The following is a 26,512-nucleotide window of genomic DNA, read 5'->3' on the forward strand; positions in this document are numbered from 1 at the left end:
GTTTTTAAAGCATTTAAACATATTTTAAAATAAATAATGCTGGTTCTCATTAAAGATGTCTAATTCAACTTCATTAAAAAATTTCTGCCATTTGTATGGCCTTAAAAAGTCATATAAAACCACTTTCACATTTCTTACTTTATACTCCCCCATATAGTAATATTACCTCCATTCTTAAATCCAAGAAAAGGGAAATATAAAGTGCTGAATTGTTTTTTTCTGGTCACAGATAATGTCAACTCAGAGTAACATTCAGGTCTTCTTATTTTAGGCTTAATCGATTCATCATTCTATGTGACTTAGCACACACACAGACAGATTTATGCCAAAGATGGGAGGAGATAACTTTTAGGATTATACCATGAGTCTACACTGTAGAAATTTATGTGGTAAATTCCCTCTTAAGGATTTAGGCTATAATTCTTGCTAGGTTGCAAGAATTATAACAAAGATTCTTCACACCAAACTCATCTCTGCTAAAAGAAACAGAGGAATAAAATATTCATTTCTGCATTAGACCATAAGGAGCAGACAGTTTAGAGTCAGGCACAGTATGTTGACATGCACACACATACCCCCCTAAATATGTGTGTTATGTACATTACACACACACACACACACACACACACAATTAGATATAAAGATAAATCAGTCACCATTTCTTTTCTAAAAATTCAAAGTTAATTACATTAATACAGTTATATATGCAGATTTAGAGACAGACAGAGAAGGTACTCTGAATAAATCTATTCCCTCAAATTTTAAAAGGAAAAGTTCAAGCTTTCCCCCCCACCCCCAAAATGGTGGGAAAGAATCAACTGAAAGATCATGAACTATACTTAGGGACTACATGTCAAATCAATTACAAAATACAGTTGTTCAGTCGTGTCCGACTCTTTGGGACCCTGATGGACTGCAGAACGCCAGGCTTCCCTGTCCTTCACCATCTCCCAGAGCTTTATGAAACTCACGTCCATTGAGTCGGTGATGCCATCCAAGCATCTAGTCCTCTGTTGTGCCCTTCTCCTCCTGCCTTCAATCTTTCCCAGTATCAGGTCTTATACAATGAGTCAGCTCTTTGCATTAAGTGACCAAAGTATTAGAGCTTCAGACTCAGCATCAGTCTCTCCAATGAATATTCAGGATTGATTTCCTTTAGGATTGACTGGTTTGATCTCCCTGCAGTCCGAGGGACTCTCAAGAGTCTTCTCCAACACCACAGTTCAAAATCATCAACACTTCAGCGCTCAGCCTTCTTTACGGTCCAACTCTCACATTCACAAAACACAGTGGAAGCTAAAATACACTTTACTCTGCTCTTGAACAATGTGGTACCTTATACTATACCAGTCTCCTCTGCTTCATTCTTGAAATGTCTAATTCTCTTAACTGAACACTCATGTCCTTTACTTCCCCTACTTAGAAACCAATCCATATGGGAGCTGTGCTTGTGGACCTCTCCTGGAAGGGCTGCCATGTACAGTAGTTCAGGCTGTTCACTGGAGAAAAGCATCCAGGTGAAGGAACCATTGAGGGCTAAGATTTACTCCTCATTCCATACAGGAGACTAAAAATGGTACAAATTCCTTCTCACTCCTGTTGTTGAGAGGTGTAGTCTATGTCCCCTTGTCTTAAATCTCATAGACCCTGCAGCAGTTTAAGTGGTAGAATATGGTGCAAATGATTCTGTACCAGTTTCCTGGCCAAACATGAACAGATTAGTAGCTACCACTACCCCTTGCTTGGAATATTTGCTCTTGAAACCCAGCTAACACTCTATGATGAAAGTTAACATGGAGAGGAACTGAGGACCTAGCCAAAAGCCCCAGCTGAATTTCCAACCAATAGCTAGTATCAACTTGCCAGCCTCGTGCATGTACCTGAGCCAACAGGCTGCGGCTGATACTGCATGGAAAAGTCATCAATTAACCCTACTAGCTGTTTCCAATTCTAAATTCAGGAAGAAAATACGTGATTTTTTTAAAATTAAAAAATAAAAACCCTTAAATAATACCCACCTCATAATACCCAAACTCTTTACCATGACACTTGCAGTCCTCAACAATCTAGCCTTGCCAAGCTTTCCATACTTCTCTCCCACGACTCCTCAGATGAGTCTCCCTCTCCAGCTAGACTTGATTTTCTGAACACACTGTGAATAATGCACTAGTTCTACCTGAGCTTCACTCTCCTGTCTGTGCCCACCCTCCTCTCAGATTGTGAGCCATCTGCTTCTGAAAACCTTCCTAACCACTTTCCCTCATTGCTCTCTAAGTCTGTGGGCTCTTATGGTCTCTCTCATTTGGCACTTATTTACAGTTTGGTTTTGTTAATCATTTTTCTTGATATTCTTTATTCAATAACATGTAATTCAGTGCTACAGTCTTTTTAAGTACAGAAATTAAAAATATTCATTTAGAAACCTTTATAGCAACTTGACAACAATTTTAAGAATGTTAGGTCTGGTCAAAAAATAACTGGCTTTATTTTTTTAAAGTTCAATTTTTCTGGTAATTCATTTAAAAAGAGACTTTTTAAGGTAAGTTTTAGAGAAATTAAGCAGAATTTGAATATAAAATTTGAATATATCCACCTCACCTTCCCTACTATCAACATCCCTTACCAGAGCAGAGCATTTACTACAATCCATGAACCTACAGTGACACATCATATCACCCCAAATTTATGGCTTACACTGGGGTTCTTCCTTGTATATTTCATGGATTTGACTAGTAATTTTTTTTATTGTATTTTACAAAAGTAGCAGTTGTAGTGACTGATTAAAAATTAAAGCAACAATAACAAAAAAAATTGGCCCTTTACCACAGACCGTCTGAAAAGCTCTATTTTCATTGATACATACTTGAAGCAATAAGCCATACAGCAAAGAAACTAAAGAGCTTCCTGATGAGGATAAAAGAGGAGACTGAAAAAGTTGGTTTGAAACTCAACATACAAAAAACTAAGATCATGGCTTCCAGTCCCATCACTTTATGGCAAACAGAGGGGAAAAAAATGGAAGCAGTGATAGAGTTTATTTTCTTGGGCTCCAAAATCACTGAGGATGATGTCTCCAGCCACGACATTAAAAGATGCTTGCTCCTTGGAAGAAAAGCTATGATAAACCTACACAGCCTATTAAAAAGCAGAGACATCACTTTGCTGACAAAGGTCCGTACAGTCAAGCTATGGTTTTTCCAGTAGTCACATATGGATATGAGAGTTGGACCATAAAAAAGGTTGAGCACTGAAGAACTGATGTTTTTGAACTGTGGTGTTGGAGAAGACTTTTGAGAGTCCCTTGAACTGCAAGAAGATCAAACCAGTCAATGCTAAAGAAAATCAACCCTAATATTCATTGGAAAGACTGATGCTGAAGCTAAAGCTTCAGTACTTTGGCCACCTGATGTGAAGAGCTGATTCACTGGAAAAGACCCTGATGCAGGGCAAGACTGAAGGCAAAAGAAGGAGGAGGCAGAGGATGAGACGGCTGGATAGCATCACTGACTCAACAGACACGAATTTGAGCAAACTCCAGGAGACAGTGAAGGACAGGGGAGCCTGGTGTGCTGCAGTCCATGGGGTATCAAAGAATCAGATGGTCAGGACTTAGTGACTGAATAACAACCACAAGTGGTAGTAGGCAGAGACAGATATGAAAACAGTTTCCGTGTATAGTCAATTATACACAGTGCAACAAATGTTAGACGAGTGCATATCTCAAACTGGTGTGTGCATAGGGGGATATCGGGTACTCAGAGAAAAAAGTAGTATATGAATTACATTTTGAAATATTTAGCCAGAAGAAAGGGAAGTAAAGTATCTGAGAGGAAAAAAGGCCCATTGGCAGGACAGCTCAAAAGAAGTCAGTCTGTTCAGGGAAAATTCAGAGAGGCTTTGACATGGGCAGACGCAACGGACAGAAGAAAGACTCGAACTGTAGTTTGCGGCCAGACTACATACTGCAGTAAAGAATGTATTCTTCACCCTGTAGGAAACAGGGAAGCATTCTAGGTTGTCTTGTTTTTCTTTGTCAGCTTGCTGAAACTCGTGGAAACCACCAATCTAAATCTCTATGTGGGTACAATAGGTGAACACGACGTCTGCCAAAACTTACAAACACTCAATGTTTACTTTTTGCAGCTGATGCCTCGGGGTAGCGACGCTGCCAACCGCAGTTTCCTTAAGGCTCAAAGGCACTTATCACTAACGCTGCACTTCGCTCCACGACTGACTGCGGGAAAGAGTAAGGAAGCAGGACGAAGATGAGGATGATTCGGGGAAGGGAGGGAGGAAACATGCGTGGCTTCACTCCTTCTTTGCGAATCATACAGTACTTTGTTTATCCCCGGCTGCGAAAGGCAAACCTGTTCGGATCTCCCACTCTCCTTTTGGAAAACCACTTGAAACTCCTCAAACACAAGCCGCCAAGTTTGCCACAAACGTGTTGGCCGTAAAACTTATCCCCCAAACTGGAGCCACCGGCGGGCGAAGCGCTTTCATTACTCACCAAAAACTGACCCTTGAACCCTTTCAGGAGCTGTGCTCAGAGAATTTCGCGCCCAAACCATCCAAAGCTGAGGAAGCCCGGAAGTGAGCACATAGAAGCCGGAAACGCCTTTGGGGAGTGGCGGGCATCTATCCACGCCCCCTAACGTCATCAGGAGCGCGCCCACGAAAGCGTGACGGGATTGGTTGAAACTAGGGCGGTCGGCCGACGCCCCCATCCCGTCCTATCGTGTTGGCCTTTGCGCTTGCTTGGTCCCGGGCCCTGCTTTGGGGACTTCTGACTTGCAGAGCTCGGGGTTCCTAGGTCCAGCCGCCGTCTTCCAAGGCCTCGGTCTGAGACAGGCCGACTCGTGAGTAAGACCGTGCACCTTGAGGCACGTCTGCCTTTCAGATCCCTCCATTCTTCAGACTCCTCCCCACCCTTAGTTGTCCCCGGAGAAAGTTGTCCTTTCTCTCTTCCCAACTCCCAACTTCCTCCTTCTTTACTGCTGAGAAGGGATCCCACTCTGCTCTACCTTTTCTTAGGTTTAGATGCTCCACTGGCCTCTCTCTTTCAGTGAGGTCCATGAAAGTTCGGAGGTACTGCAGAAAAGAAGATGCTTTTAATGTCCCAGAGGCCATATTGCCATCTTCCCTGGTTACCCAGGAACCCCGAAGTTCCTCCGGGCAGAGAGCGATTGTAGGATTCCAGAGGGATATGCTCTCTCCAGAGCTGCCTCCTTCGAGGCCGCGGTGGTTGTGAGGGTTTTTTGTGAGAGGTGGAGAAATTGGAAGTTTCTTTCTGTGTACAGATGAAGGTGATGGTGAGAAGTGGAAAGACAGGTCTAAACGTACTTGAAAGTGTAAATTGCTCACTTGTTCTCGTTTTTATCTGGAAAGAGAGTAATCTTTTATACGCACCAAACTGAGTAATATATTTGTATGTGTCAAATTTTAAATCACTTGATGATTTTTCTCTCAGTATTTTATGTTTAAAGACTTATTTATGCTGATACTAAATTTAATTTGCATGCTCTGTGTTGTCCTCTCTCACCTAAATTGGACGAACATTGGAGGCGGCTAGCTTTTAAAGTAGAATCACGTGTAAACAAATTTAAAAGGGATTTGATTCAGAACTGTATGTAGATGTTTTACCCGTATTTTTTTGAGGGTGTGGCAGATGTTGCTTCATCATTAGGGCAAATGTTGCTTCATTGTTGCTCTTTCACACATTTTAATCACTCATAACTTATTATATTTGCTTTGCATATTATTTCTTTGGTTGTTGAAAGTGTCTCTTGATGTATCTTTTGAGAAAAGTTCAGAAATCCTGTTTCCATCAGCCGAAGTTGTGTTCTTATCTAAAAAAGATGTCTATTTCCAGTCTTTACCAATTTGTCATGCGATTTTCAGGAAGTCACCTCTTTCCAATCATTTATCCAGGTTTAGGAAAGCCCTACCTGCATTTTGTAAAGCCCTACCTGCAACATTGTAAAGAGCAATATTGCATAGAAACCTGGAATGTTAGGTCCATGAATCAAGGTAAATTCAGCTCAGTTCAGTTCAGTCACTCAGTCGTGTCTGACTCCTTGCGACCCCATGAATTGCAGCACGCCAGGCTTCCTTGTCCATCAACAACTCCTGGAGTTTACTTAAACTCATGTCCTTCAAGTTGGTGATGCCATCCAGCCATCTTATCCTCTGTTGTCCCCTTCTCCTCCCACCTTCAATCTTTCCCAGCACCAGGGTCTTTTCCAATGAGTCAACTCTTCCCATGAGGTGGCCAAAGTATTGGAGTTTCAGCTTTAGTATTAGTCCTTCCAGTGAACACCCAGGACTGATCTTGTTTAGGATGGACTGGTTGTAAATTGGAAGTGGTCAAAAAGGAGATGGCAAGAGTGAGCATCGACGTTTTAGGAATCAGTGAACTAAAATGGACTGGAATGGGTGAATTTAACTCAGATGACCATTGTATCTACTACTGTGGGCAAGAATCCCTTGGAAGAAATGGAGTAGTCATCATCGCCAACAAAAGAGTCTGAAATGCGGTACTTGGATGCAATCTCAAAAATGACAGAATGATCTCTATTTGTTTCCAAGGCAAACCATTCAGTATCACAGTAATCCAAGTCTATGCCCCAACCATTAGGCTGAAGAAGCTGAAGCTGAACAGTTCTATGAAGACCTACAAGACCTTTTAGAACTAACACCCCCAAAATATGTCATTTTCATTATAGGCAACTGGAATGCAAAAGTAAGAAGTCAAGGAATACCTGGAGTAATGGGCAAATTTGGCCCTGGAGTACAGAATGAAGCAGGGCAAAGGCTAACAGAGTTTTGCCAAGAGAACACACTGGTCATAGCAAACACCCTCTTCTAACAATACGAGGGAAGACTCTACACATGGACATCACCAGATGGTCAACACTGAAATCAGATTGATTATATTCTTTGCAGCCAAAGATGGAGAAGCTCTGTACAGTCAGCAAAAACAAGACCAGGAGCTGACTGTGGCTCAAATCATGAACTCCTTATTGCCAAATTCAGGCTTAAATTGAAGAAAGTAGGGAAAACCATTAGACCATTCAGGTATGACCTAATTCAAATCCCTTACAATGAAAGTGACAAATAGATTCAAGGGATTAGATCTGATAGACAAAGAGTTGCCTGAAGGACTATGGATGGAGGTTCGGAGGTTCGTGACATTGTACAGGAGGCAGTGATCAAGACCATCCCCATGGAAAAGAAATGCAAAAAGGCAAAATGGTTGTCTGAGGAGGCCTTACAAACAGCTATGAAAAGAAGAGAAGCTAAAGGCAAAGGAAAAAAGGAAAGATATACCCATTTGAATGCAGAGTTCCAAAGAATAGCAAGGAGAGATAAGAAAGCCTTCCTCAAGTGATCAATGCAAAGAAATAGAGGAAAACAATAGAATGGGAAAGACTAGAGATCTCTTCAAGAAAATTAGAGATAACAAGGGAACATTTCATGCTAAGATGGGCACAATAAAGGACAGAAATGGTAGGGACCTAACAGAATCAGAAGATATTAAGAAGAGGTGGCAAGAATACACAGAACAACTATGCAAAAAAGATCTTGACCCAGATAACCACAATGGTGTGATCACTCACCTAGAGGCAGACATCCTGGAATGTGAAGTCAAGTGGGCCTTAGGAAGCATCACTACGAACAAAGCTAGTGGAGGTGATGGAATTCCAGTTGAGCCATTTAAAATCCTAAAAAATAATGCTAGTGCTGCCCTCAATATGCCAGCAAATTTGGAAAACACAGTAGTGGCCACAGGACTGGAGAAGGTCAGTTTTCATTCCAATCCCAAAGAAAGGGAATGCCAAAGAATGCTCAAACTACCATGCAATTGCACTCATCTCACACACATGCAAAGTAATGCTCTAAATTCTCCAAGCCAGGCTTCAACAGTATGTGAGCTATGAACTTCCATGTGTTCAAGCTGGATTGAGAAAAGGCAGAGGAGCCAGGTATCAAATTGCCAACATCTACTGGATCATCAAAAAAGCAAGAGAGTTCCAGAGTAACATCTGCCTCTGCTTTATTGACTATGCCAAAGCCTTTGACTGTGTGGATCACAACAAACGGTGGAAAATTCTTCAAGAGATGGGAATAGCAGACCAGCTGACCTGCCTCCTGAGGACAGAAATGAGTACGTCAGGAAAGGAGTATGTCAAGGATGTATATTGTCACCCTGCTTATTTAACTTATATGCAGAGTACATCATGAGAAACACTGGACTGGATGAAGCACAAGCTGGAATCAAGATTGCTGGGAGAAATATCAATAACATCAGATATGCAGATGATACCACCCTTATGGCAGAAAGTGAAGAAGAACTAAAGAGCCTCTTGATGAAAGTGGAAGAGGAGAGTGAAAAAGTTGGCTTAAAGCTCAACATTCAGAAAACTAAGATTATGGCATCCAGTCCCATCACTTCATGGGAAATAGATGGGGCAACAGTGGAAACAGTGTCAGACTTTATTTTTGGGGGGCTCCAAAATCACTGCAGATGGTGACTTCAGCCATGAAATTAAGAGATGCTTGCTCCTTGGAAGAAAAGTTAAGACCAAACTAGACAGCTTTTAAAAAGCAGGACATTACTTTGCCAACAAAGGTTCATCTAGTCAAAGCAATGGTTTTTCCAGTAGTCATGTATGGATGTGAGAATTGGACTATAAAGAAAGCTGAGCATCGAAGAATTGATGCTTTAGAACTGTGGTGTTGGAGAAGACTCTTGAGAGTTCCTTGGACTTCAAGGAGATCCAACCAGTCCATCCTAGGGGAAATCAGTCCTGAATATTTATTGGAAGGACTGATGTTGAAGCTGAAATTTCAATACTTTGGCCACCTGATGCGAAGAAGTGACTCATTTGAAAATACCCTGATGCTGGGAAAGATTGAAGGCAGGAGAAGAAGGAGACGACAGAGGATGAGATGATTGGATGGCATCACTGACTCAATGGACATGAATTTGAGTAAACTCTGGGAGTTGGTGATTGACAGGGAGGCCTGCTGTGCTGCAGTCCATGGGGTCGCAAAGAGTCAGACACGATTAAGCGACTGAACTGAACCTGCATTTTGCATGAAATGATTGTGATATTATCTTCTGCAACGTAGTCTCAGGCAGTTTTCAGATTAATTTTTTAAAAGTGTATTTTTTATTGAAGTATAGTTGAATTACAATGTTATGTTAATTACTGTGTACTCTGCATGCGTGCTCAGTCATATCCTACTATTTTGGATGCCATGGACTGTTGTCCACCAGGCTCTTCTGTCCATGGGATTTTCCAGGCAAGAATACTGGAGTGAGTGCCATTTCCTTTTCCAGGGATCAAACCCACATTTCTGTGTCTCCCGAATTGGCAGGCAGATTTTTTACCACTAGAGTTAACCTGAGTGTTTATTACTGCTGTACAGTGAAGCCTCTCAGTTACACATACATGTACATTTTTTCATGTTCTTTTCATTATGGTTTATCACAGAATATTGAATATAGTCCCACATGCTATACAGTAGGAGCTTGTTTTCTATCCATTCTATTAGATTACTTTTTATAACATTACTACCCTAGTAGTTCAGTTATAAATTTTTTTCTTCTCATCTGCCTTTTAAGCTAGTACATGCAGTTTATGGCTCAGAAGATGGATGTCTAGGACCCCATGAGTTTAATAGAATATAAGGCATACTAGTTTAAAGAAATAGGAATTGTTTTTGTTGTATTTCTGTTTAGACTTTGTTCTATGCAATTTTTACCTAGGACACTTTTTAGGACACTTTTTTTTTTTAAATCTTTTAATGCTTCTTGAGCCTATCTCCTTTTTTTAAAGACACTGTGCATAACATTTTAAATTTTAACTTATGTATAATATGTTATGTATGATATAGGTAAGTGCATGTATTATATTTGTAAAATTTGATGACTTTCCACAAACTGACCACATCTATATAATAGGAATTCAGATCAAGACCATCACCCTAGAGCTCCTTTCTTTCTTCCTTTCTCAACTAGTCACCACACAACCACTCTTCTGACTTCTGACATCAAAGATTAGTTTTGCCTAATTCCTAAACATATTTTTACAGCTACATAAAATTCTATAATTTTTAAATACTGAACTTATTTATTTCTTCTTCATTGATGATGTTTCTGAGTTTTCCTAACTATAAGTAAAACTACTAGGGAATGTGTATTTTGTCTAATAATTTTTCCAGGAGTAATGGTCCTCAGTGGAATGGCATGATCATTTCAGAGATTGTTTGTGCATGTTACCAATTTGCTTTTTTAAATAGTTAATCTCAGTTAATACTCCCACCAATTGAATTCCTTTTTGTTTTATAATTCCCTAACAAATGTTGTGTATTCTTAATTTTGTTTAAAATTCACTAAATTGATAGATGAGAAATGGTATGGAAAATTGAATTTAGAACTCACTTTACTTCTCTTATGTATTGTAGGGAATCATGAATATATTAATGAAAATTTCCACTCAGAATCCTTTTAAATACTAGGCTCTACATGTTGAGACTGTATGACTCTGATAAGCATTAAATAATGCAGAACTTTCAGTACTGCTTTTCTGTGTGGAATTTTGATAAGCTGCTGTATATCTGTATTTCTTTGGACTTTAATTTCTACATCTGTAAAATGATGAAATTGGACTTAGTTATGTAGTATAAGACTCTGGGTAATTATCAGGAATATATAGCTCTGGTATTAGATCAGTTTATGGAATAGGAGAGAATATATATATATATATGAAATTTTATATGCATATATTTTGTATAAGCAAAACATAAAGAAATATATCTTATATGAAATAAAAAACAGTGTTCTAATCTATTGAAGTATGGGAGACGATAGATTTATAAAGAGGGAAACAGAGCTCTGTGGTATAGAATACTGAAGAGGCCATTTAATCCAGCTTGTAGTTTCAGGGACAGGGTGTGAATGTATTCGTTAAATGCTTTGCTTTCCAGGATTAAATACTAGCTCTTCTGTGCCTGAGTTTCCTCATCTGTAAAATGGGGATAATATTAGTATAAATTCCTATTTCTTGGTGTTGTTTTGAGGTTTAAAATTGCTGCTCTACATAAAGTCCTTAAACAGTACCTGTCACATAGAAAGCCCTGCATACCAGAGGTATGCCTTAGCCAAAGTAGTGCATTCTAGGTCAATGGAAGAGCAAGGGCAAGTCATGGAACTTTGACACATGCAGGGCACTGTAGGTGATCCAGAATTTCTAGAATACAAAATGTGTAGAGGTCAAAGAAGTGAAGTGAAGTCACTCAGTCGTGTCTGACTCTTTGCGACCCCATGGACTGTAGCCCGCCAGGCTTGTCCACCCATGGAATTTTCTAGGCAAGAGTACCGGAGTGGGTCAAAGGCAGAGGTAATTCTGAGATATAAGCAGGATCAGGGCATAGGGGGCTTAAATGTCTGTTTGATTCACCCCTTTTTTCTCCAGCATCCAGTACAATGCCTGTCATAATATAGATGTTAAATAAAAACCTTCTGAGTGAAAAATTAATTAGGAGGCTATGCTGCATCCTCTACGTGATGCATCGCCTTTGAAAAATCTTCACAGTGTGACATGATCATCTCTGCATTGGTGTCAGTGTGCAGAATGGATGACAGGGGGCTGAAGACTGGTCAGCACAACCAACTGAGAGGCTCTTGAGGAAGAGGACTAGACTAGAACAATGATAGTAGTTGTGGACACAAGGAACCAAAGTTATAAAATATTATGTGTAGGGAACAGAAAAGGAGAAGAAATCATACTTATATACTGTTTTTTCTCTTTTTCTTTCTCACCAGTAAGCTCCTGTTTTGCCAGTCTTGCAAATGCATATGCACTGTGCTTCTTTTTCTAGGTCAGTTCTTGTTCTTGTTTGGCGTGTTCCATGTTCCATCATGTTGAGGGCTAAGACTCGGCTTTTTTTGCTTTCACCGCATCACCTGAGGCAGCTGAAAGGGTCCTCAGGCTCCAGGCTTATCTGGCAACGACTTCTGCATCAGCAACAGCCCCTTCATCCAGAATGGGCTGCCCTGGCTAAAAAGCAGTTGAAAGGCAAAAACCCAGAGGAACTAATATGGCACACCCCAGAGGGGATCTCCATAAAGCCCTTATATTCCAGCCGGGATACCAAGGACTTCCCTGAAGAACTTCCAGGCATGAAGCCATTCACGCGCGGACCGTATCCCACCATGTACACTTTCAGGCCCTGGACCATCCGCCAGTATGCTGGTTTCAGTACTGTGGAAGAGAGCAATAAGTTCTATAAGGACAATATTAAGGGTGAGATTTTAATGTGAGACATAGTATTTATGATCAAATATAACACTTCCTCATCTTGGCGTTTTGAAGGGAGGCTAGTTAATCTCAATAGAGCTAATAGTCACTTTATAATCTAGTAGTCAAGGCTATACTCTCAAAAAAAAAAAAAAAAAGAATGTTTTTCAATTTACATGGTCAAAAAAATAGATAACCCAGAATAAAGTGCTCAATTCTTGAAAGAAAACAATACCTAAATGCACATTGTATAAAAGAAATTAGGTGAAGTTATATGAAGAAAATTCTGAGACATTGGCTTTGCCTTTGAAAAGCTTTTAATTAAAACTGTCAGGATAGGAATGGGAGGGGAAAATGGTTTATGAGACGACCAAAGAAAGGAATAAACAAAAATGTGGTACAGATTTTAGTTTTTTGAGTGTTTTTTATAATTCTATTTCCCATTAAATTTAAATGGCCAAGACAAGAGCAAAAATAAATGAGCATACAAGTACTAAATAATGTTAACTGAATATCAACAGCCATATCTTCCCATGAATCTTAAAAATATTTCTATCAAAAATTGTTAAGATAAAAAAATCCTCAGATGGACATGAGGTCAATATGTTTTATTTCTTCTAGTCTTTATTATAGTGAAGTCTGGAATTCACTTTGTGCGTTTTTTAGTACATGGGAAACGGCAGACTCTTAGGAACTAAAGTCTCTTTATGTAAGTTTGTTTTGAGCATAAAGATTATTATCAAAGTAGACTGTGATGAGATGAATCAGTACTTTTAGTAGTGTTAAAATCAGTTTACTTTGATGCCAGACTGTTTAATCCTACCTTATTTTTCTTTATATATTTAGCTGGTCAACAAGGATTATCAGTTGCCTTTGATCTGGCAACACATCGTGGCTATGATTCAGACAACCCTCGAGTTCGTGGTGATGTTGGAATGGCTGGAGTTGCTATTGACACTGTGGAAGATACCAAAATTCTTTTTGATGGAATTCCTTTAGAAAAAATGTCAGTTTCCATGACCATGAATGGAGCAGTTATTCCAGTTCTTGCAACTTTTATAGTAACTGGAGAAGAGCAAGGCGTACCTAAAGAGAAACTTACTGGTACAATCCAAAATGATATACTAAAGGAATTTATGGTCAGAAATACTTATATTTTTCCTCCAGAACCATCCATGAAAATTATTGCTGACATCTTCCAATATACAGCAAAGGTATCCTTTGTTATTATAGGTTTTACTATTGTTCTTAGAATGTAGGAATTTTAATAAAATGCCATAACCTAATTTGAATTTGGTAATTGAGTCTGAGTAGTAGTTATAGTATAGTCAGGATGTGGGATTTGTGTTTGTATGTATATTGTTTTTATTTTTTAGTCTTTAATGTACTAGTTTTATGGTCTGTCATTACCTATAGGAGTCTGAACAGTAGGCCTTTATTGTATTTTCTTTATTGCTAAAATTTTTATTCTCTGATAATTGTTAGAATCAGGGAGGGCTCATTATTTACACTTCTTTATTTCTCTCCAGATTTCAGAATCAATTGTGAATAGACACTGGTGTCAGATAGATGAGAATCAAAATAGCAACTTTGTTTCTGCAAGAAAACTGGATTAGAAGATATCACTTGTATCTGCAACTACAATAAGATCCTTAATATTTCACCCCTGAAGTAGGTTCATTTTCCCCAGAGTGGTAGGAAAAGAAGGTTCTTATAGTATTTCTATATTAGCAGCAAACCTTCAACAGGGAAACATAAAGCTTCTTCATTTCCTCTAAGTAATTCATTTATACTTTGCCCTGTCATTCACACTTTACTTTTTGCTGACAATGCTCTTTTCTTATCTACCTTAAAATTAGACCATTATTTCACAGTAAAGGGCAGTCATTCTGTAATCAAAACTTTTTTTTTTTTAATCTCTTTACCTCTTATAATTGCCATTCTCTCAGTACCCTTGCTAGTATTGCCTACTCTCCTCATTTGATATTTAACCTTTACACTTTTCCATTTTATTTTTTTTCATAGATTCCATTTGCCCATGTGAATTGTTTAGAATTATACATTCCTATCAGCTTTTTCAATTTCACAAACATGCATAGGAGGATTAGTTGAGCAGTATATGACAAACACACACACAAATAGCAGTATCTTTAAGTAAATGAAGATTCTAAGAGAAGTTCTCTTTCATCTAAGAGAAGTTGGAAGGTAGGCTGTCAAGGTCTTGGTTATATGGAAGCTCCACAGCCATAAGGATTCCTGGGTCCTTTCATTTAGCTTTCTCCTCTATTTTTAGTGTGCCAACTCATGATTAAGGAAGTAGGGAGGCGGACTTTGTTTGGGGAGAGGGACTCCACCCCTCTGGTTAAAGGTGAACTTCCAGAAGGAAAAAACCAAATTTTCACTTATATCTCAGTGGACACACAGAGAGGAGGTTGGAAATGTAGAACACATTGGCACTCTGACTGCATGGTTCATATACAAGAGGAGAATGGAGAATGGTTCTTGGGGTAGATAGTAGCAATCTGCTATTATGGACTTGGACTTTTAACCTTGTGAAAGACTAATGTCACCTGCAAGTTCAAAATTGCTTTATATAATTCTTCATGTAAGTGATAAATGTGCTAGTTTCATATATTGATGAAATATGTTATATTGAAGTACTTTGTAAACTTTTATGTTATTCCTTTAAAAAAATTTACTTGTGGCAAAACACATATAACATAAAATTTACCATCTGAGTCATTTCCAAATAAACCATTCAGTGGTTTTAAGTCCATTCACTTTGTTGTGTAACCATCACCATCATCCATCTCCAGGATTGTTTTCATCTTGCAGAAGTGAATCTCTGTGTCTGTTAAATACTTTAGATTCTCCCCTCCCTTCGGCCCCTGGCAAACACCATTCTACTTTCTGTTTGTACATATACGTGGAATCATAGAGTATTTATCTTTTTGTGTCTGGCTTATTTCACTTAGCATACTGTCCTCCAGGTTCATCTACATTGTAGCTTGTGTCAGAATTTGCTTCCTTTTTAAGACTGAATAATATTCCAGTATTCTAGTATTTCTGTTATTCTTAAAGAAATTCTATTAAACTGCTCTCAGTAGGGAAGCACCTGTTTGCTTCCTTGCTGCTTTCTTTGTAACTGTAAGTATACTCAAGTAGTCTGTCAATGCCATGTAATTCAGTCCCCTTATTACTTTGTAATGAACGTTTTTCAAGAGCTGTTGGTTATAAAAAGTATTTGCAAGTGTAGAATACAGATAATCCATACCATACCAACAACTAACTTTTTTGAATACTTTATATATAGGCATAATACTAAGTGGCTTTGGTGAGTCATTTCTGTTAATCCTACAACTCCATGAGGAAGGTAGAATTATGGTATCTATTTTATACTTTAGGAAGCCAAGGGATAACACGGTTGAGAAAATTGCCTACAGTCCTCTGGCTAGTTAAGTGATATGACTGTAATTTGAGCACTCTGACTTGAGTTCACATTCTGAACCCACTGTAATGAGTGTCTTGTGATTTAGTATATATTATTTATTTTTTATTCTTGGAAGGATAATAGTGTTTTTTTTCTTGGTTCTGCGGGTTCTGTGTGATATGTACCCTACCTAACATGACATTTTAGGGGAATAGTGGATTAGTGATTGTGGGAGAAGGAACCTGTCTGAGATATCCTAAGCATTAAATGTCATAGTAAATCAAACTGAAATCTTTGAATTTTAAGTCATGCGTTTTTCCTGTTTAGTTTTCATATACAGTACTAGCACTGAATCATTTTCTTTTTTTCCCCCACTGTGTACTTACTCATGTTCAGATAAGATAATTAATAACTAGTTAACAATAGTTAAATTTATATATCTTTAGCACATATGCCCAAAGACTTGAGGTCTTAGGACCTCTTATGAGGTCAGAGGCATCAATTTCTAATTAAAGATGTTATCATTCAGTTCTTGGGCCAGAGGTTACATTCCTAATCTCAGCCAGCTAATTCAGTGTTTAACTTTTGATGCTGATCAATGGTTGATGATTCCTTTTCACTAGGAAATAAAACAGGTACATGTAGTCCTTTGTGGTTCATTGGATGAGCCATTTAAATTGAAAAATGAATGTAACTAAACATTAAATATTTTCAGTTAATGTTATATCTGAATTGAACATCATTTTCAAGTAGTATTATTTCATAGAAAATAAATTTAATAGAACCTTTTTAATATTTTTATTTAAAGTTGTGGTTTTTATTATTTTATATAGCACATGCCAAAATTTAATTCAATTTCAATTAGTGGATACCATATGCAGGAAGCAGGGGCTGATGCCATTCTGGAACTGGCCTATACTATAGCAGATGGTTTGGAGTACTGTAGAACTGGACTCCAAGCTGGCCTGACCATTGATGAATTTGCACCAAGGTGAGTAAATTAAACTCAAATATTACCTCAACATTAAAAAGTTTATAGGACTATTTTATGATTGTACAGCAAAATATATTGATACAGTGAATCTGTGTATATAAATATACCAGATTCTTTTAGGGAATAAGCCAGTACTCTTTATAATTATTAATAAAATTCAGAGTTAAGTTTGACCATACTTCTTTGTAAATTAGAGGAATTTTGTTCTCTGCTATTCTGAAAATAATTAACTGACACATTTTGAAAAATAATTTAAAAATGTAAATATAATTTTCAAGACAGATTTGTTTTTGTTCTTTTAAAAGACAAGTCCTCTATTGTAGGTTTAAGGTTATTGAAGTACATATGCTTTGATTTTAATTCAAATTAAGTTATTTGAAATTAAATTCTGAGCTTTTGTGTGTGTGTGTGATGCGTTTAGTTTTATTTTCCATTTTATAATTAGATTTTGGACTTAACATTACTATTTTAGGTTGTCTTTCTTCTGGGGAATTGGAATGAACTTTTATATGGAAATAGCAAAAATGAGAGCTGGGAGAAGACTCTGGGCTCACTTAATAGAGAAAATGTTTCAGCCTAAAAACTCTAAATCTCTTCTCCTAAGAGCACACTGTCAGACATCAGGATGGTCACTTACTGAGCAAGTATGTATGAATTTTAAGAAGTCATTTATTTTCTTCTAAGCAACTTGGCCTAGGCAAGAAATGTATTTAAGAACTTTTCTGCTACTATTTGAAAATCACAATTGTTCTGACGTGAAAGTGAAGTTGCTCAGTCGTGCCTGACTCTTAGCGACCCCATGAACTGCAGCCCATTGGACTCCTCTGTCCAAGGGATTTTCCAGGCAAGAGTACTGGAGTGGGGTGCCATTGCCTTCTCCATAAGACCCAGCACAGCTAGCTAAATAAATAAAAAAAGTGCAGTAACTAAAAACTGGTCACAATTTGTTAAGTGTCTGACTAAAGTTGAGAAGGTGACAGATACCTCCCTGTGCAGACATCATGCTGCTGCTGCTGCTGCTAAGTGGCTTCAGTCGTGTCCAACTCTGTGCGACCCCATAGACGGCAGCCCACCAGGCTCCCCCGTCCCTGGGATTCTCTAGGCAAGAACACTGGAGTGGGTTGCCATTTCCTTCTCCAATGCATGAACATGAAAAGTGAAAGTGAAGTCTCAGTCGTGTCCGACTCTTCGCCATCCCATGGACTGCAGCCTTCCAGGCTCCTCCGTCCATGGGATTTTCCAGGCAGGAGTACTGGAGTGGGGTGCCATTGCCTTCTCCGAATTGTTCTGAAGCATAATGCATATTTAATGTTTGTTTTTACACAAATTATAATAAAATTTGCTCCCTCTAGTGGTTAACAATATAAAATCATTTAAATCTTAGCCTACTTGTATGGCTGTGTGTTTTACTTTTTAACAGTAAAAAATAAGTGATGATGAAGAAAAAGTACAGTTATAATTTAATGTCATCTTAAGTAATTTTAATGATTAAAATTCTTAACACAAAACTTCCTCACTAAAGTTGGTGTTATACATACTTTTTATGTACATGTTATATGTTTAAGTACGCATCTATGCAATAAACCACTTAAAAACTATTGTCACTTGGATAATCTATTTTCATTTCATTTAATTAAAAAATTATATAGTGGTGATCTTTTTAACATGCATTTTCTTAATGTATTGAATTATTTTGATATATTAAAAATAGGTTATAACTTTAAAGTTACATTTCTTTTATACATTTAAAAGCAAATAAAAACTAGAAGTATCCATATTACATATGACTTCAGGTACTTATAAATGGAAAAATACAGATTTCAGTGTTGGAAGGAATTTCAGTAATCGTTTTTGTCTTAATCCCCTCATTTTTACAGCTAAGTAAACTAAAGTTCCAGAGAAGGCAATGACAACCCACTCCAGTACTCTTGCCTGGAAAATCCCATGGGTGGGGGAGCCTGGTAGGCTGCAGTCCATGGGGTTGCCAAGAGTCAGACACGACTGAGCGACATCACTTTTCATGCATTGGAGAAGGAAATGGCAACCCACTCCAGTGTTCTTGCCTGGAGAATCTCAGGGATGGGGGAGCCTGGTGGGCTGCCGTCTATGGGGTCACACAGAGTCGGATACAACTGAAGTGACTTAGCAGCAGCAGCAGCAAACTAAAGTTCAGAAAGGTCTAGTGACTTGCCCAGATCACAGTTAGGAACAGAACAAACTAGAAGACATATTTCCTTTCTCATAGTCCATTCCTTTATCTGTTTTATTAATAAATCATCGCCAGTTTTGGCCACCTCATTAGAGTAGATACTTAAGGTATACAGTAATTAGGAAATAGTGAATTATGAGATGAAGCATAATGTATTACCTTCATGATGCTCATATAGAAGATTATTTAGGCGATAAAAAATAAGCACAACAAATATTTAGTATTTCAAATGATTATAAGAGGCAATGTTTTATTGCTTAAGCACAGACTAGGCACCTGGGCTCTTAATTCTAAGTCTAGTTTGTTTCCTAATTTGTTTAAATTTATTTGATATTCTGAAGACTAAGGCAGATTTTGGCAAAGAAAGTATACATCAGGCACTCCTAATTGTATTATCATTTACAGCTGCAGTATATATCAATTGGCTTGTTTTGCTTTTTACTAATTGTTTTAGGATCCTTACAATAACATCATTCGTACCACAGTAGAAGCAATGGCAGCGGTGTTTGGAGGTACTCAGTCTTTGCACACAAATTCTTTTGATGAAGCCCTGGGTTTGCCAACTGTGAAAAGTGCTCGAATTGCCAGGAACACACAAATCATTATTCAAGAAGAATCTGGGATTCCCAAAGTGGCCGATCCTTGGGGAGGTTCATATATGATGGAATCTCTCACAAATGATATTTATGATGCTGCCTTGAAGGTGAGTTTCTCCTCTTTGAAACTTTGCTTTCAAGATTTATAGATTTATGAAGATTTATAGATTTTTGATTTATAAATGAGATCATTTATAGATTTGTATCAGGATTTATAAAGTGAGAGAAAAGGGGAATTTTAGATTTGACTTTAAAACTGAAATCTAATTTAAAAGTATATTTTTATTTATATTATTTTATTCAAAGAGTTAAAAAGACGACTAAGGTTAAAAGGCTATAGTAAAATAAGCAATCCTTTGTCCTCCACTTGCTTGTTTTCATGCTTCCTTGAATTAGCTACATTTTTTGTTGGTTTTTGTCTCCATATTTTAAAATTACATGTGTTACTGTTTGTCCTGACTCAGTCAGTTTTAGACCTTATCTATTGTTTTGCTAGTATGGTGGTGTGGTATTTTAGCTGGATCTTGCCCCTTCTTTCCCATCATACCATAATACTCATGTATTATAATTATATCTCAGTGTAAAACCTTCCTGAAGCCCTCTAAATTTTCATTTGATTTAGACTGGTTTCTCTCTGGACCATTACTATCCTTAGACTTCCCTTTGTTGTTACTCTGGGAATTCTTTTCACCTCTGCTATGTTGAATCTGTATCCTGAATCCCGTCTGTTTGTTAATTATCCCTTGTTGTTCTGAAGCACATCTTATGAGAACCTCCTAAAAATGGTTCATGGGAAATGAATTATTTGAAACTTTGGATGCTTGAAAATGTCTTTATTCTACTTTCATATTTGATAGCCTGGGTTTGGAATTTTTCATTTGGTAGTTTGTAGGCAAATATGTAAGTTTTCACTTGCTTTTTATTCCAGCTTCCAATATTTCTGTTCAGAAATCTGATGCCATTCTCACCGAGGCTCTTTCTTTCTGAAAGCTTTAGAATCTCTTATTTATTTTTGTATTGATATATCTTTGGTATGTGTATTTTTCCCTACATTGTCCTTGACCTTTGGTGGACATTTTTTCACCTGGCCACTTTTTCATGTTTTCATGGCTCTGGGAAATAATCATATATTATTTCTTTGGTAATTTCTTTCTTGTCATTTTTCTGTGATTTCTCTTTTTTAGAACTTTAGAAATCTTGTTCTGAAATTCTTATAATGCATCTTTGAGGGTTTGTTTTCCTGTTTTTTTTGAAGAGTCCTCAGCTTTATCTTTCTACTTAAATACTTTAAAATTCACATATCATGTTTTTAATTTCTAAGAGGTCACTTTTATATTCTGCTTTTTCTGCTTGCATGTCATACTATTTGTTTCATTAATACAGAATCTCTTCTTCCTTTTCTGAGGATAATTATATCTTTTGAAGTTTGCTTGTATATCTTATGTTGTCACTGTTTCCTCTGTGCACCTTTTTGTTTGTAGTTTTATTCAGAATGCAGGGTTTTGTTTCATACACATCTTATTCTTGCCTCTTCCGGTCCTTGATGTTTCATAGGCCATTGCTTCTCTAGTCTAAAGTTTTAGTTTTCCTGACAGAAAGGGAAAAGGTAGTTACAAACTCAAGTAGTTTCCATCTTTTTAGCTTCTTAAAAGATTCTCGGCTTCTGTTGAATCTAGTATAGGTTTCTCTTTCTTAAATTCGTCAGGGGAAAGCCAGTTTGACCTTGCTCCTTTCTGAGAAGTCATATCCCATTCCACCACCCATTTTCCACTATCTCATGTATATATGAGGCTGTGATTGAAGGTTTAGATGTTTCTTGATGTCAGTAATAGAGTTATATCGTTACTCTATACCTCAAATCAAAAATAAAATGGCATTTTGAAATTGTTTTTTAGAGTCTTTATTTATGTAACCAAGGAAACTTTATTTATATAACTAAAATTAAAGACTAGCCGGGGCCGCCCAGTCCCGCCCCGTCCCCGCCGGCCGGGGTGCTCTAGGTGCCGCGCGGAGACCCTCTGCACCCGTGCGAACATGGCGCTGCGCGCGGTGCGGAGCGTGCGGGCCGCGGTCGGCAGCCTGCGCGCCATCTCGGCACCCAGCGCGCCCTGCTCGCTGCGGCCCTGGGGACTGCGAGCGGGTGCCGTCCGGGTGCTGCGCACCGGCCCTGCTCTGCTGTCGGTGCGGAAATTCACAGAAAAACACGAATGGGTAACAACAGAAAATGGTGTTGGAACAGTGGGAATCAGCAATTTTGCACAGGAAGCTTTGGGAGATGTTGTTTACTGTAGTCTGCCTGAAGTTGGGACAAAGTTGAACAAACAAAAGGAGTTTGGTGCTTTGGAAAGTGTGAAAGCTGCTAGTGAACTCTATTCTCCTCTATCAGGAGAAGTAACTGAAATTAATAAAGCTCTAGCAGAAAATCCAGGACTTGTCAACAAGTCGTGTTATGAAGATGGTTGGCTGATCAAGATGACATTCAGTAACCCTTCAGAACTAGATGAACTAATGAGTGAAGAAGCATATGAGAAATACATAAAATCTATTGAGGAGTGAAAATGGAACCCCTAAATAAACTACTTTGAAACAACTTAATCTAGCATAATTGTCTTAAATTAGTGGTGGACAGATATTTAAAAAGCAACTTTTAGCAAAAGAAACTACTTGTAACAATGTTTCCTGAAGAAAATACCGCTTAACTTTCTAATGACTTCAGATAAACACTGTGCATCTTTTCCACAGCATCCTGTGATTTTTAGGCTAGGCTCCAGTTATAATATTCAGAATTCCTGAAATTATCTCTGGTAAAACTAATTACAAAAATTATGTAATTCAAGGATAACATGGTTATCTTAAACCTTATATGACACTGTAACTTGCTTACAGCTATCCTTGGATTTGGGTCAAAATTATCTTCCCACTAGAAATAACTGCTAGTGGAGAAAAGTTTGTTAGTTGTATAGTGTCCAGTGAAGGATATTACTATCTTAATTTTGCAATATACTGTGTTTGCTGGTGCTATTTTTATACAGTGAAGTAACAGCCTTGCAGGAGAATAAACAATTTAATAATAAAATATTCAACTTCTTAATCATGAAAAAAAAAAAAAAGACTACACAGTTAGTGTTATCTTTAGTTGGCTTCTCAAACAAGTGAGAGCTGTTGTGTTTTCCAAAATGGACTTGTTAGTTCTGTTGTCTCTTTTGTTTTTTTTTTTTCTTGTTTTTGTTTTTAAAATTAATTAATTAATTTTAATTGGAGGCTAATTACAATATTGTGGTGGTTTTTGCCATACATTGACATGAATCAGCCACGGGTGTACATGTGTCCCCCATCCAGAACCCCCCTCCCACCTCCCTCCCCATCCCATCCCTCTGGGTTGTCCCAGTGCACTGTCTTTGAGTACCCTGTTTCACGCATCAAACTTGGACTGGTCATCTATTTCACATATGGTAATACACATGTTTCAATGCTATTCTCTCAAATTATCCCACCCTCTCCTTCTCCCAAAAGGTCCAAAAGTCTGTTCTTTATATCTGTGTCTCTTTTGCTATCTCACATATAGGATCATCATTACCATCTTTCTAAATATCATATATATATGCATTAATATACTGTATTGGTGTTTTTCTTTCTGACTTACTTCAGTCTGTATAATAGGCTCCAGTTTCATCCATCTCATTAAAACTGATTCAAATGCATTCTTTTTTAATAGCTGCGTAATATTCCATTGTGTATACGTACCGCAGATTTCTTACCCATTTGGCTGCCGATGGACATCTAGGTTGCTTCCGTGTCCTAGCTATTGTAAACATTGCTGCGATGAACATTGGGGTACATGTGTCTCTTTCAATTCTGGTTTCTTCGATGTGTATACCCAGCAGTGGGATTGCTGGGTTGTATGGCAGTTCTGTTTCCAGTTTTTTAAGAAATCTCCATGCTGTTCTCCATAGTGGCTGTACTAGTTTGCATTTTTACCAACAGTATAAGAGGGTTCCCCTTTTCTCCACACCCTCTCCAGTGTTTATAGACTTTGATAGCCATTGCTGACTGGCATGAGATGGTACCTCATTTTGGCTTTGATTTGCATTTCTGTGAAAATGAGTGATATTGAGCATCTTTTCATGTGTTTGTTAGCCATCTATATGTCTTCTTTGGAAAAATATCTTTAGTTTTTTGACCCATATTTTGATTGAGTCATTTATTTTTCTGGCATTGAGCTGCATGAGCTGCTTGTGTATTTTTACAATTAGTTCTTTGTCAGTTGCTTCATTTGCTATTATTTTCTCCCATTTAGAAGGCTGTCTTTTCACCTTGCTTATAGTTTCCTTCATTTTTCTTCAGTTTTCCTTCAAAAGTGCAAAAGCTTTTAAGTTTAATTAGGTCTCATTTGTTTATTTTTGCTTTTATTTCCATTACTCTGGGGCATGCGTCATAGAGGATCTTCCTGTGATTTATGTCAGAGAGTGTTTTGCCTGTTTTCCTCTAGGAGTTTTATAGTTTCTGGTCTTACATTTAGGTCTTTAATCCATTTTGAGTTAATTTTTGTGTATGGTGTTAGAAAGTGTTCTAGTTTCATTCTTTTACAGGTGGTTGACCAGTTTTCCCAGCACCACTTGTTAAAGAGATTATCTTTTCTCCATTGTATGTCTTTGCCTCCTTTGTCAAAGATAAGGTGTCCATCCTGCTAAGTCACTTCAGTCGTGTCCGACTCTGTGCGACCCCATAGACGGCAGCTTACCATGCTCCCCTGTCCCTGGGATTCTCCAGGCAAGAACACTGGAGTGGGTTGCCATTTCCTTCTCCATAGAGCATGGATTTATCTCTGGGCTTTCTATTTTGTTCCATGGGTCTATATTTCTGTCTTTGTGCCAGTACCATACTGTCTTGATGACTGTTGCTTTGTAGTATAGCCTGAAGTCAGGCAGGTTGATTCCTCCAGTTTCATTCTTCTTTCTCAAGATTGCTTTGGCTATTTGAGATTTTTTTTGTATTTCCTTACAAATTGTGAAATTATTTGTTCTAGCTCTGTGAAAAATACCATTGGTAGTTTGACAGGGATTGCACTAATCTATAGATTGCTTTGGGTAGTATACTCATTTTCATTATGTTGATTCTTCTGATCCATAAACATGGTATATTTCTCCATCTATTTGTGTCATCTTTGATTTCTTTCACCAGCGTTTTATAGTTTTTTATATATAGGTCGTTTGTTTCTTTAGGTAGGTTTATTCCTAAGTATTTTATTCTTTTTATTGCAATGGTGAATGGGATTGTTTCCTTAATTTCTCTTTCGGTTTTCTCATTGTTAGTGTATAGGAGTGCAAGGGATTTCTGTGTATTAATTTCGTGTTCTGAAACTTTACTGTATTCATTGATTATCTCTAGTAATTTTCTGGTGGTGCCTTTAGGGTTTTCTATGTAGAGGATCATGTCATCTGCAAACAGTGAGAGTTTTACTTCTTTTTTTTTTTTTCCATCTGGATTCCTTTTATTTCTTTTTCTTCTCTGATTGCTGTAGCTAGGACTTCCAAAACTATGTTGAATAGTAGTGAGAGTGGGCACCCTTGTCTTGTTCCTGACTTTAGGGGAAATGCCATTTCAATTTTTTGCCATTGAGGATAATATTTGCTGTGGTTTTATCATATATGGCTTTTATTATGTTGAGGCATGTTCCTTCTGTGCCTTTCTGAAGAGTTTTTATCATAAATGGGTGTTGAATTTTGTCAAAGACTTTCTCTGCATCTATTGAGATAATCATATGGTTTTTACCTTTCAATTTGTTAATGTGGTATATCACATTGATTGATTTGCAAATATTGAAGAAACCTCGCATCCCTGGGATAAAGCCTACTTGGTCATAATGCATGATCTTTTAAATATGTTGTTGGATTCTGTTTGCTAGAATTTTGTTGAGGATTTTTGCATCTATCAGTGATATTGGCCTGTAGTTTTCTTTTTTTGTGGCATCTTTTCTGGTTTTGGAACTAGGGTGATCGTGGCCTCACAGAATGAGTTTGGGAGTTTATCTTTCTCTGCAATTTTCTGGAAGAGTTTGAGTAGGATGGGTGTTAGCACTTCTCTAAATTTTTGGTAGAATTCACCTGTGAAGCCATCTGGTTCTGGGCTTTTGTTTGTTGGAAGATTTTTGATTAGTTTCAATTTCCATGCTTGTGATGGATCTGTTAAGATTTTCTATTTCTTCCTAGTTCAGTTTTGGAAAGTTACACTTTTCTAAGAATTCGTCCATTTCTTCCAAGTTGTCCATTTTGTTGGCATTTAGTTGCTGATAGTAGTCTCTTAGGGTCCTTTGTATTTCTGTGTTGTCTGTTGTGATTTCTCCATTTTCATTTCCAATTTTGTTGATTTGATTCTTCTCCCTTTTATTCTTGATGAGTCTGGCTAATGGTTTGTCATTTTATTTATCTTCTCAAAGAACCAGCTTTTAGTTTTGTTGATTTTTGCTAAAGCCTCCTTTGTTTCTTTTTCATTTATTGCTGCTCTAATTTTTATTATTTCTTTCCTTCTACTAACCCTGGGGTTCTTCATTTCTTCTTTTTCTAGAAGGTGTAAGTTTAGGTTATTTATTTGATTTTTCTCTTGTTTCCTGAAGTAAGCTTGTATTGCTACAGACCTTTCTCTTAGCATTGCTTTTACTGAATCCCATAGGTTTTGGGTTGCTGTGTTTTCATTTTTGTTTGTTTCTATGCATATTTTGATTTCCTTTGTGATTTCTTCCGTGATTTGTTGGTTATTCAGAAGCATGTTGTTTAGCTTCCATATGTTTGTATTTTTAATAGTTTTTTTTTTTTCCTGTAGTTGACATCTAATCTTACCACATTGTGATCAGAAAAGATGCTTGAAATGATTTCAATTTTTTTGAATTTACCAAGGCTAGATTTATAGGCCAGGATGTGATCTATACTGGAGAATGTTTTGTGTGTGCTAGAGAAAAAGGTGAAATTCATTGTTTTG

At 37.6% G+C, this 26,512-nt stretch overlaps 2 protein-coding genes across 4 annotated transcripts in view; both read left to right on the top strand.

Annotated features, from left to right (window-relative positions):
• The first annotated feature begins 4,763 nt into the window (after positions 1 to 4,763).
• The window catches only part of MMUT (methylmalonyl-CoA mutase), a 41,970-nt gene continuing 20,221 nt past the window's right edge, over positions 4,764 to 26,512 (top strand). For 2 of the 3 annotated variants that reach the window (XM_052648531.1, XM_052648533.1), the window contains exons 1-6: positions 4,764 to 4,883; positions 11,890 to 12,314; positions 13,155 to 13,522; positions 16,572 to 16,729; positions 17,205 to 17,376; positions 19,396 to 19,644. In XM_052648531.1, the coding sequence (XP_052504491.1) occupies positions 11,930 to 12,314; positions 13,155 to 13,522; positions 16,572 to 16,729; positions 17,205 to 17,376; positions 19,396 to 19,644 (1,332 nt within the window). In that variant the 5' untranslated portion in view covers positions 4,764 to 4,883; positions 11,890 to 11,929. The remainder of the gene's footprint in view (positions 4,884 to 11,889; positions 12,315 to 13,154; positions 13,523 to 16,571; positions 16,730 to 17,204; positions 17,377 to 19,395; positions 19,645 to 26,512) is intronic. The other variant, XM_052648532.1, reaches the window with a different exon arrangement.
• On the top strand, positions 21,572 to 22,111 carry LOC128055939 (glycine cleavage system H protein, mitochondrial). Its single transcript, XM_052648534.1, has one exon. It carries the CDS (start codon positions 21,572 to 21,574, stop codon positions 22,091 to 22,093), a length of 522 nt encoding a protein of 173 aa, XP_052504494.1. The 3' UTR covers positions 22,094 to 22,111.

The sequence above is a fragment of the Budorcas taxicolor genome, chromosome 11, assembly GCF_023091745.1.
Source record: "Budorcas taxicolor isolate Tak-1 chromosome 11, Takin1.1, whole genome shotgun sequence".
NCBI lineage: Eukaryota > Metazoa > Chordata > Mammalia > Artiodactyla > Bovidae > Budorcas > Budorcas taxicolor.